This window comes from Phaethon lepturus, unplaced genomic scaffold, assembly GCF_000687285.1.
Source record: "Phaethon lepturus isolate BGI_N335 unplaced genomic scaffold, ASM68728v1 scaffold3216, whole genome shotgun sequence".
NCBI lineage: Eukaryota > Metazoa > Chordata > Aves > Phaethontiformes > Phaethontidae > Phaethon > Phaethon lepturus.
This window is the reverse complement of record NW_010546819.1, coordinates 21133-38071: the sequence shown is the minus strand read 5'-3', so window position 1 is coordinate 38071 and position 16939 is coordinate 21133. Positions and strand designations below refer to the sequence as shown.

General features: G+C 36.7%; 1 protein-coding gene across 1 annotated transcript in view; it reads right to left on the bottom strand.

Annotated features, from left to right (window-relative positions):
* The window catches only part of LOC104622593 (dnaJ homolog subfamily C member 1-like), a gene marked incomplete at its 5' end in the record, with an annotated part of 16070 nt that extends 3965 nt beyond the window's left edge, over positions 1 to 12105 (bottom strand). Inside the window, one exon of the mRNA XM_010289428.1 lies at positions 11986 to 12105. Coding sequence (XP_010287730.1) covers positions 11986 to 12105 — 120 coding nt within the window. The remainder of the gene's footprint in view (positions 1 to 11985) is intronic.
* Between the last annotated feature and the right edge of the window lie 4834 nt (positions 12106 to 16939).

The following is a 16939-nucleotide window of genomic DNA, read 5'->3' as shown; positions in this document are numbered from 1 at the left end:
TACAAATTAAACCTCATTTTCTGGGATGACTAAGTTTAAATGAAAACTCCATGAAGAAAAAATCCCAACTCTAGCTAACCAAAATCTTTATCCAGAGGCAGACATCTAGCATAGAAAATTCCAACTTCTAGTGTTGCAGTATGATAAAATTTTAATTGTTCAAAGAGAAAAATCCCAGAATGCTACGATGAACAGATCATTTTGACTAGCACTAGCAGTTCTGCCTGTGATCTGCATGATCCTAATTTTGAAACAACAGGACGGCTCCTCCTTGAACACATGATTCACCAATAAAAATTGCCTTCCTTGATGAGTTTATAGTCTAACATAATCCAAATTAAGGAATAGATCTTTAGTGGTGTCCTCCTATGCATCTCTTAAATAGAAATTATGTTATATAAACTAGTGTAATAGATTATTTTGAGAAGAGCGAGAAGAACTTGCCATGCAAACAAATAGCTGACCCTTTAGAGCTTACTGCAATGATGTACCAGATTCACTGCGAATATGGCAAGGCATTATCTATGTTCATGTATTCCAGAAAACTGTTTCTAAACCACTTTGCTCTTTAAGTACTTCTTTCAAAGCCTTACAGCCTACTCCTAAATCCAAGAAAGGAAAAAGAGGGAAGAGACTCCTTAAACCAAACAGAGCAGGATAAGGTGCAAGCAATGACAGACACAGCTATACCGAGTTGCTACCCCAATGCCAATGTTCGGTTCCCTACATTGAGCCTCTGATGTTTTTGGAGGTTGGCAATTATTGGTTTGGATTTCAAACTGAGATTACACATGCAACATAAGCTTTGCATTGGAAGTGGTGTAAATCGATATGCTGCATTCACATTTCCTTTACAAGGCAGATGCTCCCAAATTAGGGTAGTGTAGGTATCCCGTAACAGATACAAATTTTGCTGCATATGACATCTAATGGAATTAGAATCTAAAGCAGCCCTCTCCACTAGAACAGTGAAGGATTTTGGTTTATTTCTAGATCCTAATGGCATTTCACATTTCCCCCTACAAGCAGAAAGTTCAGAAGTAACAGTTTTGCCTTAGGTTATATCTTTTTGGATAACTCCAGCCATAATAACTTGGTGAACCCAGATGCAGCATTTGTAGTAAATTACTCCATTTGTTACATCAAATATTTCCAAGACTTTCTCTTCTGAAGGCATTACGGTATCTGTCCATATTTTGATGGACTTTCAATTTGAACATTCACCAGGTAAGCTGGAAATAACAACTGTGTGTATGGTTTAGATATCAAAAATCTACAATTTCAAACACTCAACAAGCACCTTCAGTTGACATAAGTTTGACAACTCATCAAGCTTCTTACTCACAGCCTTACTATCATCATTCACAGGTTACATGAGAAGATGATTTGTGTAGTATACTCTTTTTATTTTTTTGGTCAGCTTTCTTCTTCACACAGATGATTTTGCAAGTCCTTTTCCAGGGGCTATGTAATGTTCATGTTTACTCTAAATCTTCTCATTTAGAGTTCAGGTATCACTTATTTAGACTTAAGATTTATTTGTCCATCAGCTTCAGCTGTCATTGCTGTTAAAGATGCTGACGTAGGGCAAGAATCATAACATGTCAGTATTAAACTACTAAGGCTTATTAGGAATCCAACCTATGGAACATACGAAATTGTATTTCAATTTGATCTGTTTGAGTTTAATTATTGCTCTTGTCACTCAAATTTGCAGTGTCTTCCAGTGCCAGTTTCTCCATACTTTCTCACATCCTTAATATCAATTTAAATTTCCTTTCCAGTGGCGAGTACTGTTATCTACTAGCTAGTTCTTAACAGTGAGTTTTTTCTTTTTTTTTAAGAAAAAAATCACAAAGTTACGCAACGTAAGTTGCTCTATTGCTTTCTCCACTCAATTTCTTATCATAACTTCATTATATTATTACTCTTTCATTAGGTAACCAATAACATACTCGGAAATATTGTTACTCAAAGTATGAAGCAGTTGTAGAATTACTCTTCTAGTTATTATTGCTGATTGTTCCTGCATAACGCTTTAAAATTATAGTTTTCATGTATTTTTTCCATATATTAAATTATGAGTTTTATCGTTACTGTGAAAAGTTGTGCTAAAAGCCTGCTGTTACTGCCAACAGCTTTCACCAGAGTCTTAGCCACCCCTCAGGAAATCCTGGGTCTGGGGACACCTTAAATAATAAGAATCAAGACTGAAATTGATCTAAAACAGAAGAGGGCAGATCTCGTATTCCTGCAAGGATTTGTACTGCTGAACAGACACACTGCATCATTTTAAAGGAATCAACTTTAAACATTGTTGTTTCTATTCCCAAATAACCTAGGCATCCCTGTAGTCTACCAGGGATAACAGAAGTCACAAATAAAGTCAGATAGTCACATGCACAGTGAAACATATTTTCTTAGAGAAAGATGAACCAAAAAAAAGTTGGATGCAAGCAATCAAATTGCTGAAGTAGAAGTCAAACCATCTTACTATGGGACCTACAGAAAGAAGCCGCAGGAACAGTTTGCTTCTGAGAACTCCTTTCTGAATTCATTTTCAATAGCTCTTCAGCTACAAAAAGATTTTATTGAAAGCAAGTAGGATTAGTGGGATGATTTTATGCGATGAAAGACAGACAAGAGCTGGTTTCCTCTTGTACTGCTGACAATTAGTCCAGATCACAAGACTAGTTGCTACTCAACAAGACACCTAGCAGTAAAAACATTCCTCATCATGACCATCCAGATGTTGAATCTCTTGTTACCGTGGACACCTGCCACCTCTTTCAGATGGATAAATCAATGTTTCAGAGATATAGAGGAGGGGAAAAAAAAAAACAACTTTTCAGTCAGTTTAAAAGACTCTTAGCAGCACAGGCAAAAGCAAATCTTGCCATCACATGAATGAGAGGCTACTTTTCATCCTGCAGGGAAGGAGGCATAAATAAAGCACAGAATTCTGGCAGACCTAGAGGGAAAACCCTGAAAAGTCAGGTACAGTGATCCTACTGATGCCAGAGCGAAACAGCCCGTTTGCAGAAGATGAAGAACAATTCCCCATTCCCACAGCAACAGCCTCCAGGCCACCACTTCAGCTGAGCCCTCCAGCACCAAGACCAGCCTAGCTTCACAGGGCCCACGCCTCAGGAATTTGAAGCGTTCGCCATTTTGCTGTCTTCTGGCAACCTTCTGTAGCAACAACCTACCCTTCTTCTCTGAAAAGGATACTATTTTGGTCAGGATTGCACCAGATAATTACAGAATTACAAATCTTTTGGGTTCTGACAACATTCTGGGAAAGTAACGTGGGGCTATTTTGTAAGGGAAGAGATGTGGAACCCATGTTGGGAACCCATGTTGCTTGGTTTCCCAAATGTATATAACCTTCTTGCAAGGAAGGATGACATACTATTGTGCTGCTGAAAACTGGAGGTCCTGATAAAATCGTTCACTATTCTTAGCATCTTCCTGAGCAGAAGTTCTCTAAATATCTACTAAAGGTGCTAGTTTCTCAACATCAGCTATCAGAGACTTGCTGTTCCAGAAGCAGTGTTCCCTTCACCTAGCTGTCCTCCTGCACGCTCTGTCGGTTATGACATACAAAAATGCCAGATCTGTGGAATTATGGAAAAATATAATGTGGAAACAGCCTGTGAATAGCTAAGCCTAATATGCAGCAATGAGGAATTTTTTTAATCTTTGGGGCTAATTTGAGTTAAAAATCACATTTTTCTCATAAAGGAAAGCCAGACAGGCTTTCTCATAAAAGGAAAGCAGCTGTGTCCAGAGAAGGGCAACGAAGCTGGTGAGGGGTCTGGAGCACAAGTCTTATGAGGAGCGGCTGAGGGAACTGGGGTTGTTCAGTCTGGAGAAGAGGAGGCTGAGGGGAGACCTTATCGCTCTCTACAACTACCTGAAAGGGGGTTGTGGCGACGAGGGTGTTGGCCTCTTCTCCCAAGTAACCAGCGATAGGATGAGAGGAAATGGCCTCAAGTTGCGCCAGGGGATGGTTACATTGGATATTGGGAAAAATTGCTTCACTGAGAGGGTGGTCAGGCATTGGAACAGGCTGCCCAGGGAGGTGGTGGAGGCGCCATCTCTGGAAGTGTTTAAAAAACGTGTGGATGTGGCACTTCAGGACATGGTCTAGGGGACATGGTGGCGCTGGATTAATGGTTGGACTTGATGATCTTGAAGGTCCTTTCCAACCTAGTGATTCTGTGATTCTGTGACACAGAGGGATTTTAATGCCTTCTTGGCTTTGTTAAAGTAGTATTTTTTTTTCAGACCTAACCTTCCAGAACAACATAGAAAAAGTTGCCAAATTTGAAGTTCTCCCCTTCCAACCAAAATACTACCTTGCTGCACCGATTTTTTTTTTCCGATCTAGATCTAAACAGCTTTTTCATAGCAACCACAACTGTATCAAGAACTGTTTGACTCAAGACAGAAAACAATAATGACCCATTCCTTTATTTTCAGGTGACATACGGAAAATTTGTTGCTTTATAAACTGCCTTCCCTTATACACACTGAAAACACTGCTAAAGTTGTCTTCCAGTGTTAACAGATTAGTGAAACTTCAAATATGGAAGAATCAAGCCAGATAATTCTTCATTTTTTGCAAGTATCCTTATCTGCAACTTACTAGTTCTCTGGAAATTAAATATTTTAAATTAGAAGATGTACCTTTGTTTTGGCACTGCTTGTAACAGTTTGCTTAGTAGATTGTTACCAATTTTCTCAAAAGTATGTAACATAACTATTCTTTATCTGCTGTATAAATTACATGTTGAATTTAATGCTAACATCACAAATGAGTACTTTAAGGACAACGTGCTTTTATTCTTGAAAGAACTAAGAAACGTGTTATGAATTTAACTGCATTTGCTTAGACCAACCAGTTGCAGCCGGCAACAGTACAGTTTTCTTATGGTTATGGACTTCGAAGCCGTGTGTGGTTACTGGACTTTGCCACAGCAGATGGAGAAGAAGTAGCTACCTCAACAGAAAGCCCCAAGACAACTGTGAGTTTAATTATATGCAGTTTAGATGTGGCCTGCAAGAAAGGCAAACTTGGTCTAAATCACCAAATGTAGAACACTAGCCTCTCCAGTTTAAGTGCCCAAGTAGTTAATTTGAAGCAGCAGAAGAATTGCTCCTTTTTTCACGACACAGAAAGAGGAAGAACTCAGCAACTAGAATTGTTATGACGTTGGAGACTTCACACACTATGCTTTTTTTTTGTTTTTTGACAGTTAAAATCCATGTGTGAGAGTCTTCAGCTCCATACTATGGGCACTCATGTAAGAGAGGAGTTTGGCTCAAATGCCCATTGCAACAACTACTTGGACATCTTATTTCACGACTGTTGATACAAAATGCATTACCCTTCCTGAGAGTCAGAATATTTGAATTCTGCAATGGCATTCAAACCCAGCTCACCAGGATGTATATGGGACATTATGTTAATTCAAGCCACTCTAAAAAGTTGCAGCAGCACTGGCTTGACCACCCCACAAGCCATCTATTTGAATTGAAAGTTAATGTCCCACTGTCTTCTGTAAAAAACTTTCTCCTTTAAGTGAGACGAATGCTCTGGTCATGCTTTATGAGAAGGAAAACAATCTGTTTTGCATTCGGGTATAAGATGCATTGTGCTGCCCAATTCTGCAAAAACTGTAGGGCTGCACAGAAGAAAATATGGTGCAATGAGGGAATTGTAAACAGCAACCAACCACCTTTTCCTCCCCTCCAAGCATCAACAGGGACGTTCTGGTATGTCTGTGGGATTAGACAGGTGTTTCAAAGATTTCATTCTCCGATTGAGGGATCTACATGACCTACATACAATCTAAATCCCATCTTAGATATTCATAACCTCTTTTGGACCTCAATCCAGAGCTTTATACTTCAATAAGCAACTGGAAGAACTATTGATTACATAAATAGATGCAAGTTGCTAAGGGTGAATGTTTCAGAATATCCACAACTGGATATTCTGGATCCACAGTAACTGAGTTAACATAGATGTATACAAAATAAAATGTAAAACAGACTTAGGAAACAATCTCCAGAAGCAAAAAAACCTAATAAATTAATGAACTTTTACATATGGATGATTTCTCATATAGATGTTTTCTTGCTGGCAAGGTAATGAGCTCGCATTTGTCAAAAGTAAGGAATCTATTTTAGAATGGCACATAAAGTACAATGTATGAACTCACACAGTCAGACTTAAAGGCTGAAACTATTGCTTGGACATAGAAGAGATACCACAAAATAAGTATCCCTCCAAACCTTATGCTTTTGGGTTTCATGATAATTCAGAATGTCTACTCAACTATATCCACCTGCCTACTATTTTGCTAACTTAAGTGTTTTTCCATACAAGCAGCAAATCCCAATCAATCTGTTTTTGCAACACAAATGCATGAGATTAGTGACTGCAGAAGCAAACAGAATCAGTTTAAATCCTGTAAAACAAGTGAATGATATTACTTCACAAGTATGAAATCTGAGATCTCTTTGCCTTTAATTTAAAAAACCTGTACCTAATAATCACATTAAAGTCTGTTTGGCAGGCCAGACAGCTTTTACTTCCTCTGTTATTTTTACAATTTGAATGTCCTTTGTAGTTACTGAAATTAATTTATGCCTTTCAGCAAATATTTTTTTAAAAACTTTTTATCTGTAAGGGTAGACATTTGTCAAGTACAATATACTTTTATAATTTCACATCTAAGTGCTTTTTCTCAATTTTTGAATTCAGCAAAAGCTGACAATCTTTATCAGAAACCTTCATAAAGCTTAGCACTTGTCATATCAAACAATATAATTTTTGCAGAAATAGTAGTCTTGAAACTCCATTCCATTCATTATTTATACTATGTTATAGGGTGTTCACAGTGCTTAGGAAATTCAAACATAACTTTTCTATTTTGTTTTAAAAGGTCAATTATTTCCTTAAGTATTGGAGGACAGGAATGAGAACTAACCCTGAAGCAACAAATTCAGCAAGGAAAATGGGTCAAAGAACAGATGTTTAGAGGATGACAGAGAGCAGTAGTACAGGTAACCAGGTCAGCAGGCAGGAACCCTGATTAGAGTTAAGTGAACTCCATTTCCCTTTCATAATCAAAATACTTAAAAATCTAATTTATAACAGCAGCCAATTGCAATAAAAATGACTTAAAAAGCTGTAGAAGCTTTCCGTTGTGAAAGCAATAAGATTTCATTATACTAAGCCAGCTGAAAATCATCTTTATGGGGGAAGATTGCTAAATTCCCAATATGCTCATATTAAAGTGACAATTAGCAATTTAAATAATTAAACATACTGGTAAAATAGAGCACAACTTAACCTCATCTATTTTGGGTTGATTATTCATTGGCTGTTAAGAGATGTCTTCCTGAAGAGAGACAAGATAAACATATCCTATATTTAACATGACAAAAGGTACAGTAATAAGCTTTCTTACACTATGTCTGCACCACAGTTGCAAGCTTAACCTTGCTCTGAGATGAAAAGCATAGGAGTGTGTTGCAAAGATATTTATGCTGGCATCACAGGAGGCAGCGTAAGTAGAAACAGTAGAGCTGAACGAGTTAAGGGGCACTACAGCATGGACATAGCTGTTTATTGTTGGATTTTGGCTGACACTTTCTCAGTGGCCTGCATCACATCATGTGGAAATACCTGTTTGGATGGGGAATCTGGCAGACATACCCATATAATGGGCATTATAGTAATCCTTAGTAATCCTTATTTGTGCGGTGTTTTGGGAAATAACAACAAACTTAAATGTCTACAAAACCCCAATTTGAATAGTAGTAGAAAAGAAAAAAAAAATCTGAAAGATTCCTTGGTTAGGAATTACTGAATTTAAGAGCATTCAAGCTAAGCGATTACTAACCAACTACAGTGACTATCTGGCTTTAATTTTACATTTTTTAAAATTAATTCACACATGCTTCCAATTCGAGGCAAGGTTTTGTTTCCTCCCCCTTTCCTGCTAGATAGCTTGCACTTGCTAGTCTAATCACAGACCATATGAAGAGAAGGACCTAACCTCGGGCAGAATCACAACATTGATGTTGTTTCTTGCAGATGTTTGCGTAACCTGTTCTTAAAGGCCTGCAAATATGGAGACTCTAGAGCCGCTTATTCCACTGCTTTATCATCTCCATTGTAACTCCTGGCCCCTTAATGTCTAACTCTGCAGCCTGTGATAAAATTTGAGGTAATTACTTCTTACCCTATAAAACTAATAATGTGCACAAGCTCCTTCCTCTTTACAGTTTTCTTTTTATGTAGTTGAATACTTACATCCTCAGTTCATATTTTCTTTCAGTTGAACATCATGAATTCCTTCACAATCTTTCCTTGGAGGTCACACTTTAGAGACCTATTATTCTCTTTATGCTCATCTGGACTCTTTATATTGAATCACGTGTTTAAATGCAATACTGAAAACCAGACACAAATTAAGGATTACCATCCTCCTGTTTGTATATTCTCAGTAAGATGCTTGCCTTTTTCACAACAACTCACCATTTGTTGATTTGCATCTAGCTCATTATTTTTGCTAATACCCATGTTCCACCCACTTTTTAAGAGCTACCCCTAGCCAGTCATTTGGCATCTTCTTTTTGTGAAGATGATCACCATCTGGCTGTGTGTCCTTGCATATATTGTCTGCTTAATTTCATCCTATTTTCAGCATCTTATTTTTCAAAGTTGTCCTCACCTTTTCGAATTCTACTCATCTTCCAATATACTTTCAGTTCCCCTTAGCTTTGTAAGATTTACATGTGCTCACCAGGTTCTGGGGTATCAAAGTCATGCTCTAGCAAAATCAAGGAAGAATTTTCCAAGCTGAACAAATCTCTCTGGAAACAAATCAGACACACAAACTTTTTGGGCCTTCTTTGTATGTGAAAAAGCAGTATTAAAGCTCCAAGCATTAGAAATTTTGCTTCATACTGTTCCAAAACTCATTAACGTAAAGGCAGAAGGAAAATTCAGAAATATATAAAAACCCTCCAAAATAAGCAAACTCACAAAACTAAGTTAAAACAACACTATGAAGCTGAAAAGTTCACAAAAGCCAAGAACACTCTCCTCAAGTCAATTCATCCTGCTTAAAAATTGCCAGTGGAAACAAATATAGGTTAAGGCAGGAATTCACTTTTTAAAGTAAATCACCAAAGGGTGGTTAGAGGGAGTGAATTTCACTGATGCTCTTCTGGTATATATGAATGGTTTCAGCTTATGCTTTAAAAAGTATTGAAATATTTTTCTAGCCTTTTTTTGCTGAGGAAGAAAGCTTTGAGACAGAAGCAACAATGGAGAGATCATTTTGGACTGGATTACTTTGAACTGTTTCTAGTAATACCTATTTAGTTAATCTACAATTAAAAAGGGTTTGAATGCTTAAAATCATACAGAAGCAAGCACACTGTACCTTGTCAATCCTTTCTACTATAGTCCTCTAACTGCTAAAGGAAAACCAAGCCTTACGGCTCTTGATACTTCACAGGAGAAGAAACAAGCAGAAAGTGGTCTCAAGTATTTAAAAAGTATTTCCTGTGTCACAGAAAATGTCAGAAAAACAAATTCAAATCTGCCCTTGGAAGTTTTTCTTATTTTAAGATCTAGTGCATTTACCAGATAATACACAGTTCAAATGCCCTCTGGCTTGCCTAATGTTAAATTAGCTGTTAGCAAGGGATTCCCAAACTCCACTACACAAACTATTTCAAAACAGCACCTTATACACCAAAACTTATCTCCCTGCACCTCTCCCCGTGGAAACAGGGAACAGCTGCTTAGGCAGCTAACACTGCCTGCGCATGCTTTTTCTGTGCACAAAGTTCAACAAAACCAGAAGTTTTTCCTGCAGCTTTATTGTAATATTTCTTATTCAACTATGGCAATGCCCAAGCAAAAAAAGAATCTTTGCTTAAAATTGAGATGCTATTCTATGTCACCTTCAATAAAGGATAAGCTGTACATCTTTTTCAACAGCTGAACAGATATATCTGAAGTAGTTCCCAGGCTCAACATTTCTGATGCTGATGCAGTAACAGTTTGAGATCCAGAGAAGTTTCCAGGAAGCTTTTGTTTAAGTGTTTCCTCTTAAAACCTAATCGCTGTAACTCTGTGCAATGCGATGATAAAAGTAACAGAAACTCTAATAAGTAGTCTGTGTCAGGAAAGCTGACCTAGCGTTATCAGCAGTGGGAAACTTTCAGAGTAGTAAAAATTTGTGTGGAGAACACTTACATTAATCATACAGTTGGAGGTCATTGGAAGGAAAAAGGATTACACTCAGACACTTCTCCACACATAAAACCCCCTGAAAATTCCTTTTTTCATACAAGAAAATGACAGCTCTTAGAGCATACACCTTTCTTTCATTTCTCTTTCCAATTCACTGAAGAGTATGTTGCTCAAGACTTCGCACCTAATAGAAGCGGCAAGCGAGCTTTGTTTTTTTCTTTGCAGTACTGGATGTGTGCAAGTGTGGTGGCCAAATATATTGTGCAAAGGATTCTTAATAAAGACTGTTTTTACACCTGCGTCAAGGAATAAAGGAGAAAATGAGTGCAAAAGGCAGTCTTAAAATACTGTTAGTTTTGTGATGGTTATACGTAGAATCATTCCACACGGTTGTATTATCAGTATCACGCAAATTAATCCAAAGCAATCTCAAAAGATCTTTCCCATGCACACTGCATACTACCAAGCCATGTAAAATACTTTTGCTGTTACTATCTGCTTAGTAAAATGTAGCATCTTTTTAATAAAGTCACTCCACTTCAGTAGTATGAATACTTCAGGAGTATGATAAACAACACTAAACAGAATAAACAAAAAACCCCTTAATTTCATTTGCATAGCAGGTTAGTAAATTCTTGCTTACATCCACTTATTTGCAAATAATACGTGTTGTTCTAAAATGATAAGAATGCAAATGGTTTGCTTTCTAGTATATGCTACAGAACTGTATAGATGCATTAGATCTTTAAAAATAACTTCTAAAAATATCTTTTTGTGATTAGCTCAACAGGGGGAAAAAAACACTTAAGTAGTATGTAAATTACCCAGAAGGCTATAATGGGTTACATTTCACTCTAGCCAGAGGCTTTGTTTCCCACTGTTTAAGATAATTCCTGAAATATAATAAATAAAGAACATCTAAAATGTACATCAACAGATTTAAACATTATTCTCATTAACCCCTCCAGAGCCTATAAAATAGGGTCAAGCTGAAAGGGCTTTCAAATGGTCCTCAGCAGACACTACATCATGTTGTAGTGATCTATTGCTTAAAAAGGAAAAGTCTTTTACAGCCTAGCCCCTAAGGGTTTTAAGATCATAACACTTAAAATCCGTAAGTACAAGCTTTCTTTGATATCTGGTACAATACTATAAAATATGAATTAACAAGCATATTAATCATTTTACACAATATCACTATTAACCATGCTATAATCCAGAAAAAGGGACTGAAATAGTATCATATGTATAACTCGTTTTAAAGTTTGTAAAGATATTTCAGTTTAATTAATGGAAACCACCTGTCTAAACACCATTAGCTCATCTACATTTTTAAGGACTAGCTTGAAACAGAAATGTAATCTTTAACCAAGTCACACAAACATTCGCTTGCAGTGAAAGGAGGTTACTACAAAACCCAAAGCGCATTGTTTTTCTGTTATTGGGTTACAGTAGCTCAAGTCTGTAAGCACCAGAATCCCCCATCCAGCTGATCAGTTACAGCTGTTAATTGTGGAGGGCGAGACTGGCTGACATCTGCTTCTTGCATAGTTAGTTAATGGTTCACTTCCAGGTCCTAAAAGGATTGTAGCCTCTCTCAAAAGACAATGTCGGCCCCCATATACGTCTGCCTTCTACAGTGCCTGTCTTGTTCTGGTTTGTCACTCTCTATACAATGCAAATCTGAGTGAACTCACATCTGCCACTGATCGACCCAATTCGTGAGCAATCTTTTCCCATCGACCTGGGGTCCCCCCTGGGAACTTAACCATACTTCTTGTCAGCTGGCTGAGGTCCTCCTCTGTCCATTCAGGTGCCTGTAAAACATTTGTAAAACATTCGTAAAACATTCATTACACTGGGATATGGGACATACTTTTGTGAGGTAATATACTGAAAAAAAATCCTTCAAACGAATTAATCAAATTGCGTAAAGAAAAAAAAAAAACCCAGAATAGTTTCAAGTATCTGGGTGCCATCTCCCTGTGTTGTTGCCAAAAACGCATAAAAACAACAGACCAACAGTAAGATATTAAAAATCCTTAACACTCAAAAAATGCATTTTGTATATTGTACAAACTAACACATTCAATTTTTATCAACACTTATACAACATACATAACACTATAAAATGCAGTACAGGTAAAAAGCAACAATGCTTTTATTAAAGATTAACTCACGGTTTAAGACGCAAAAGTTTAGACATTTATTCAATTGCACATGTAAGATTTTTCAGCAAAGACAAAGAAAAAAATCCTCAGTTTTACATTTTAAAAAGGCCTGTAAATAAAACAAAACAGTCATTTTAGCTTTTTGTCACTGTAATTATACTATGTTTTCGCATTCTGTGATGATTCAGGAATGAAATCTGTTGATTCTAATATGCCATTAAGACTATTAAACAACATCCCTTCTTCCCCACCCCCAACATGGTTATGCCACAAAACCAAACCGGATGCTTCTACCACCCAATAACCAAAAGCTATAAAAATGTTTTGCTCTAACTACATAAGAGAATCTGTTAAAAATAACTGTCTTCATAACAGCCAAATAGAAGTGAACAAAGCAAGGAGCACTGAGTTACAGCAGTTAAAGGCATGAAATCGTGCTTGCCTCAGAAAGCAAGATGCCGTCACCATCTTTGACATTTGCAGCGTCTTTGGCAACGACCGCAGAGCTGAATCTTTGTTATCACCAGTAGTTTGCCATTTTATTTATTTTTCAGGAATTCTTTATGACATACCTCTTCTAATCACCATTTCCGATAATGAACAGGCACATATCAAGCAGTTTGCATTACAGAGCCATCAGCACAGAACAAGTCAGAGGTGAGTGACCCCAGGGACCATCTCCACAACTACAGCAAAGCTTCTCCCTGACACTAATCCTGCCTGTCATTCTCCCACTGTGCTCTAACCACACTGACATCCGCCTGCCGCACCGCGAGCTTAACGGGGCCCTTCCTGACTTTTTACTGTCTCCCCCAATCAATGGTTCAAGCGTGCTCTTTTCACCATGTCCAAATGGCAGCTTCACTCATAATCAAAGTGCATTGCTCCTGTTAAAGGGCTTCCCGAAAGGATCCACCATTTGCATTCATTTGCAAAGCAAACTACTTTTATTCACTTTGTTCTGCTATCAAGAGTGTTCCCTGAAGCAGATAAATTGGCATAAATACAACCTGCCACTTAAAAGACAGTAAATAATAGCCAATAGTAGCAAGGATTTCATCAATCGTCCTAGTTTGGATCCATGTAGTCCTTTATTCAATGCTGAAAGCCTCAGACATTCGTATTCGGATAGTTTTTAATACAAGTATAAAATGAATTATCTGTGATGATTCAAACGCAAGATGCTTAAATAACATGCGTGTATGTGAGAGAGGGCGCACGTACATTACATGCATTATCGTACAATTACACTCCGGCCTACAGGAGAAATGATAAATACACAGAAAATCGCCACATTTCACAGTAACCTTATTACTTTTATTGTATTAAACAAGTTAATATACTCCATATATTTATTTATTATATTATTGTCTTCCTCTCTCTATATTTTATACTAAAATATTTCTCAGATTTTTAGAAGGGAAGATTTGGGGTACTTAATGTTCTACTTATAAAAATTTTCATAACTGTAATTTAAATACTGAATTCTTCTAAGATTTTTGATTAAAAGCCTTTTCTTCAAAAATTAGTCAAATTCCACACCCCAAAATTAGCCTTAGTATGCAGTTCACTCATTTTCTATTTAATTTATATTAAAACTTTGTGTATATTGTTGTGGGGGTTTCTTTTCCCCTTTTCCTTTTTTTTTTTTTTTTTTTTTTTTTTTTAAAATGTGTAAATTCACAGCTATTCTCTTTACCATATCCAAAGCATATCTAAGCAATTACACACGGAAATCAAGATGATCTTTTCAGTGATGCATATGTGTCAGAAGCTTTCCGGTAAATTTTATTTTCAGACTTTTTCGGTAAGCTTTGATTTTCCTATATGCTCAAAACTTTACTAACCATTTGTAATTATTAGAGAAGTCATAAGGTTATCTTCCTAAATGACAGACACAACTACAATCATTCTGTAGATCTGTAGCTAATCATATAGTTAAATCACAGCACAAGAATTCATTAGCTACATTAAAATATCAAATTGTTAATCTTATTTCAAGCTGACAGTAACTTTAGCATGTGAAGATCTAAAACATTTATAAATTTGGAAAATCTTTGAAAAAGCTTGTAGAAAATCCACTCTCAACCGCTAAAGCTGTAAAGAGCTTTTGTGAATTTGCAATTCCTCAGCAACAGTTAATTGTGTCTTTAGATGCAACAGCGCCTACTGTGATCCAACTACTACAAGCAGCTATGAGGGTGGTCATGGTGTGAATGTATTCTCCCTGTTCTAATCTGTAGCCAACTGTAACTGCGAGAGTCAAATGAATGCATAAACATACTGCTTTGTCACCTAAAACCATGTGTGTCCAATATTACTGAAACACTGGGCCAAAATTCATCTCTACAGTAAAGCAATGGAAGACACCACATGGTGAGGGGACAGCTGTTGTTACTACACAAGCATTCAGATTTTGCATCAAAAAGCGCCCTGTTCTGGGATTAACTCCCCATACTGAATACAAAATTAAAAGTATAGAGTTATGGTCTACAGTCTTTAAAATGAAAACTACAAGTGTAGATAAAAAAATTGCATGGCATTCCCATAAACAATAAACTTTTAACATGGTTTATCATACACAGCTAGCAATATTGAAGGATTAGTTCACCCAAATCACTTTGCGCCTTCTATAGAAAAGAAATATGCATATGGTTTATTGTTTATCATCACTCTTACATGCGTATCTGCACTTAGCAATTCTATACCCACATTTTCCAGCATGACAGTTTTACACTATTAGGATTTTTTTAAAAATATGACCAACTATTTTCAATTACATTAAAAGCAAATTTTTAGATAATAAAGCATTTATTTTCAAGAAAATAGCCTGACTTGCTTAGACCTGTTAACATTAGTAAGTATAAAACTATATACCCTTTTATTGATAAAATTGGGAAGTGGCTAGTATTCGAGAGTTTATAAAGAAACTTTACAAGTTATTTATATTGACTTGACAATATGAGATAATTGGATTTTTTTAGATTAAATTTTAGCTTTAGACCATTTCTTCCCATCATCAATATACTGTAGATTCAATTAAAGTCACTGTTGTATGGAAGTTTGGATAATGTTTTCAGTCTGGCTAGGATTTTGTGCTATGCTTCATCTACTTTTGGTAGGTGATCTGAGATCACTGTGAGCATGTCTAGTCCATGATCTTGCAAACAAACCATGAGGCAGCATCTATTTAAAAATACCTGTGCAAATGTTTGTAGAACAAGGGTCCTAGACAGTTTTGCAATTCAGGATACATTTAACCTACAAGAAGGTGGTGTTTCTATCCAGTAAGAATAGAATGTAAAAGTATTCCTGATTTAATTTCTTGCCCATAGTGTCTTATTTTTGTTACATTATTCTTGCATATTCTTACAATTTCTTGCTTTACCTACAAGAACTCTGAAATCAGTCTTGTTTTATCAAGTCTAATACACATCTGGCATTGTGACCCAGCTGTGGCTGAACACTAAGAACCTGCTAGAGTTCTAAAGATCTCTTGTGAAGCTCTAAAGATCTGCTAAATGGTATTAATGATCTGAACTCATATTCAAAGCCACAACATGTTCATGTAACCCTTTGTTCCTTCAAAGCCATAACTTAAATCTTATTTCCATCGTTACACTTTTTATTAATTGAGCCAACAAAACCATAAAGACACCTATACTGTTTCAGATCAATGGCCAAAGTAGGCCAGGAAGCTCATAATTTGTGCTCAGGGAGTGCAGCTGCAGAAAACTTTACTACATACTTTGTGATAACAAGAAGGACTATATTTATCATTCATCCTTTCCAGTCCCACTCTGCTTTGAAAAAAAATGGGGCCATATGAAGATACTAAGAGTAAGAGGAAGGCAAGCATACAGGTTACCTATATTTCCCCTAACCCCAATTATTTTCAGCTCAGGGAATTTCTCTAGGCTGATATATTTTATCTATGTAATAACCCTAAATGAATCTCCCTTTTAACGGTTTTTCCAGTCTCCCCTGAAACTATGTAAACTTTCTGGAGTTTTTTTCTAAACTCATGAGGAGTTGCACACACCTGCTACAGAATAAGGAACCACTTTGATTTGTCTGTTTTGAACCTGGCTCCCGATAGCTTTGATGACACCTAGCTCTTGGCTTTGAGTGAAGAACTGGCAAATAGTCTATATCTACTGACTTCCATGTCACTTACAACTTTGTTCAAAATACCCCTCTATAGTATTCCCCCGTAAGTTGTCTCTTCCTGGCTAAAGAGTCCTAGTCTGTTCAGCTGGTTTCTCATGTAAAAGCCGTTTTATGCATAATACTGCCCATGATTCCTTTTTCTAAACCACCTGCAATTCCATTATAACCAACCTCTTTAAAATGAGGTACCAAGCTGCACACAGCAGGATTAATCATAAGTTTATACAGTGGAATAAAGAGTCTTCTGTTTTCTAACATTTGCATTGGTTTCTTGAATGATACTAAGCTGACTTTCAATGAAGTCAGCACT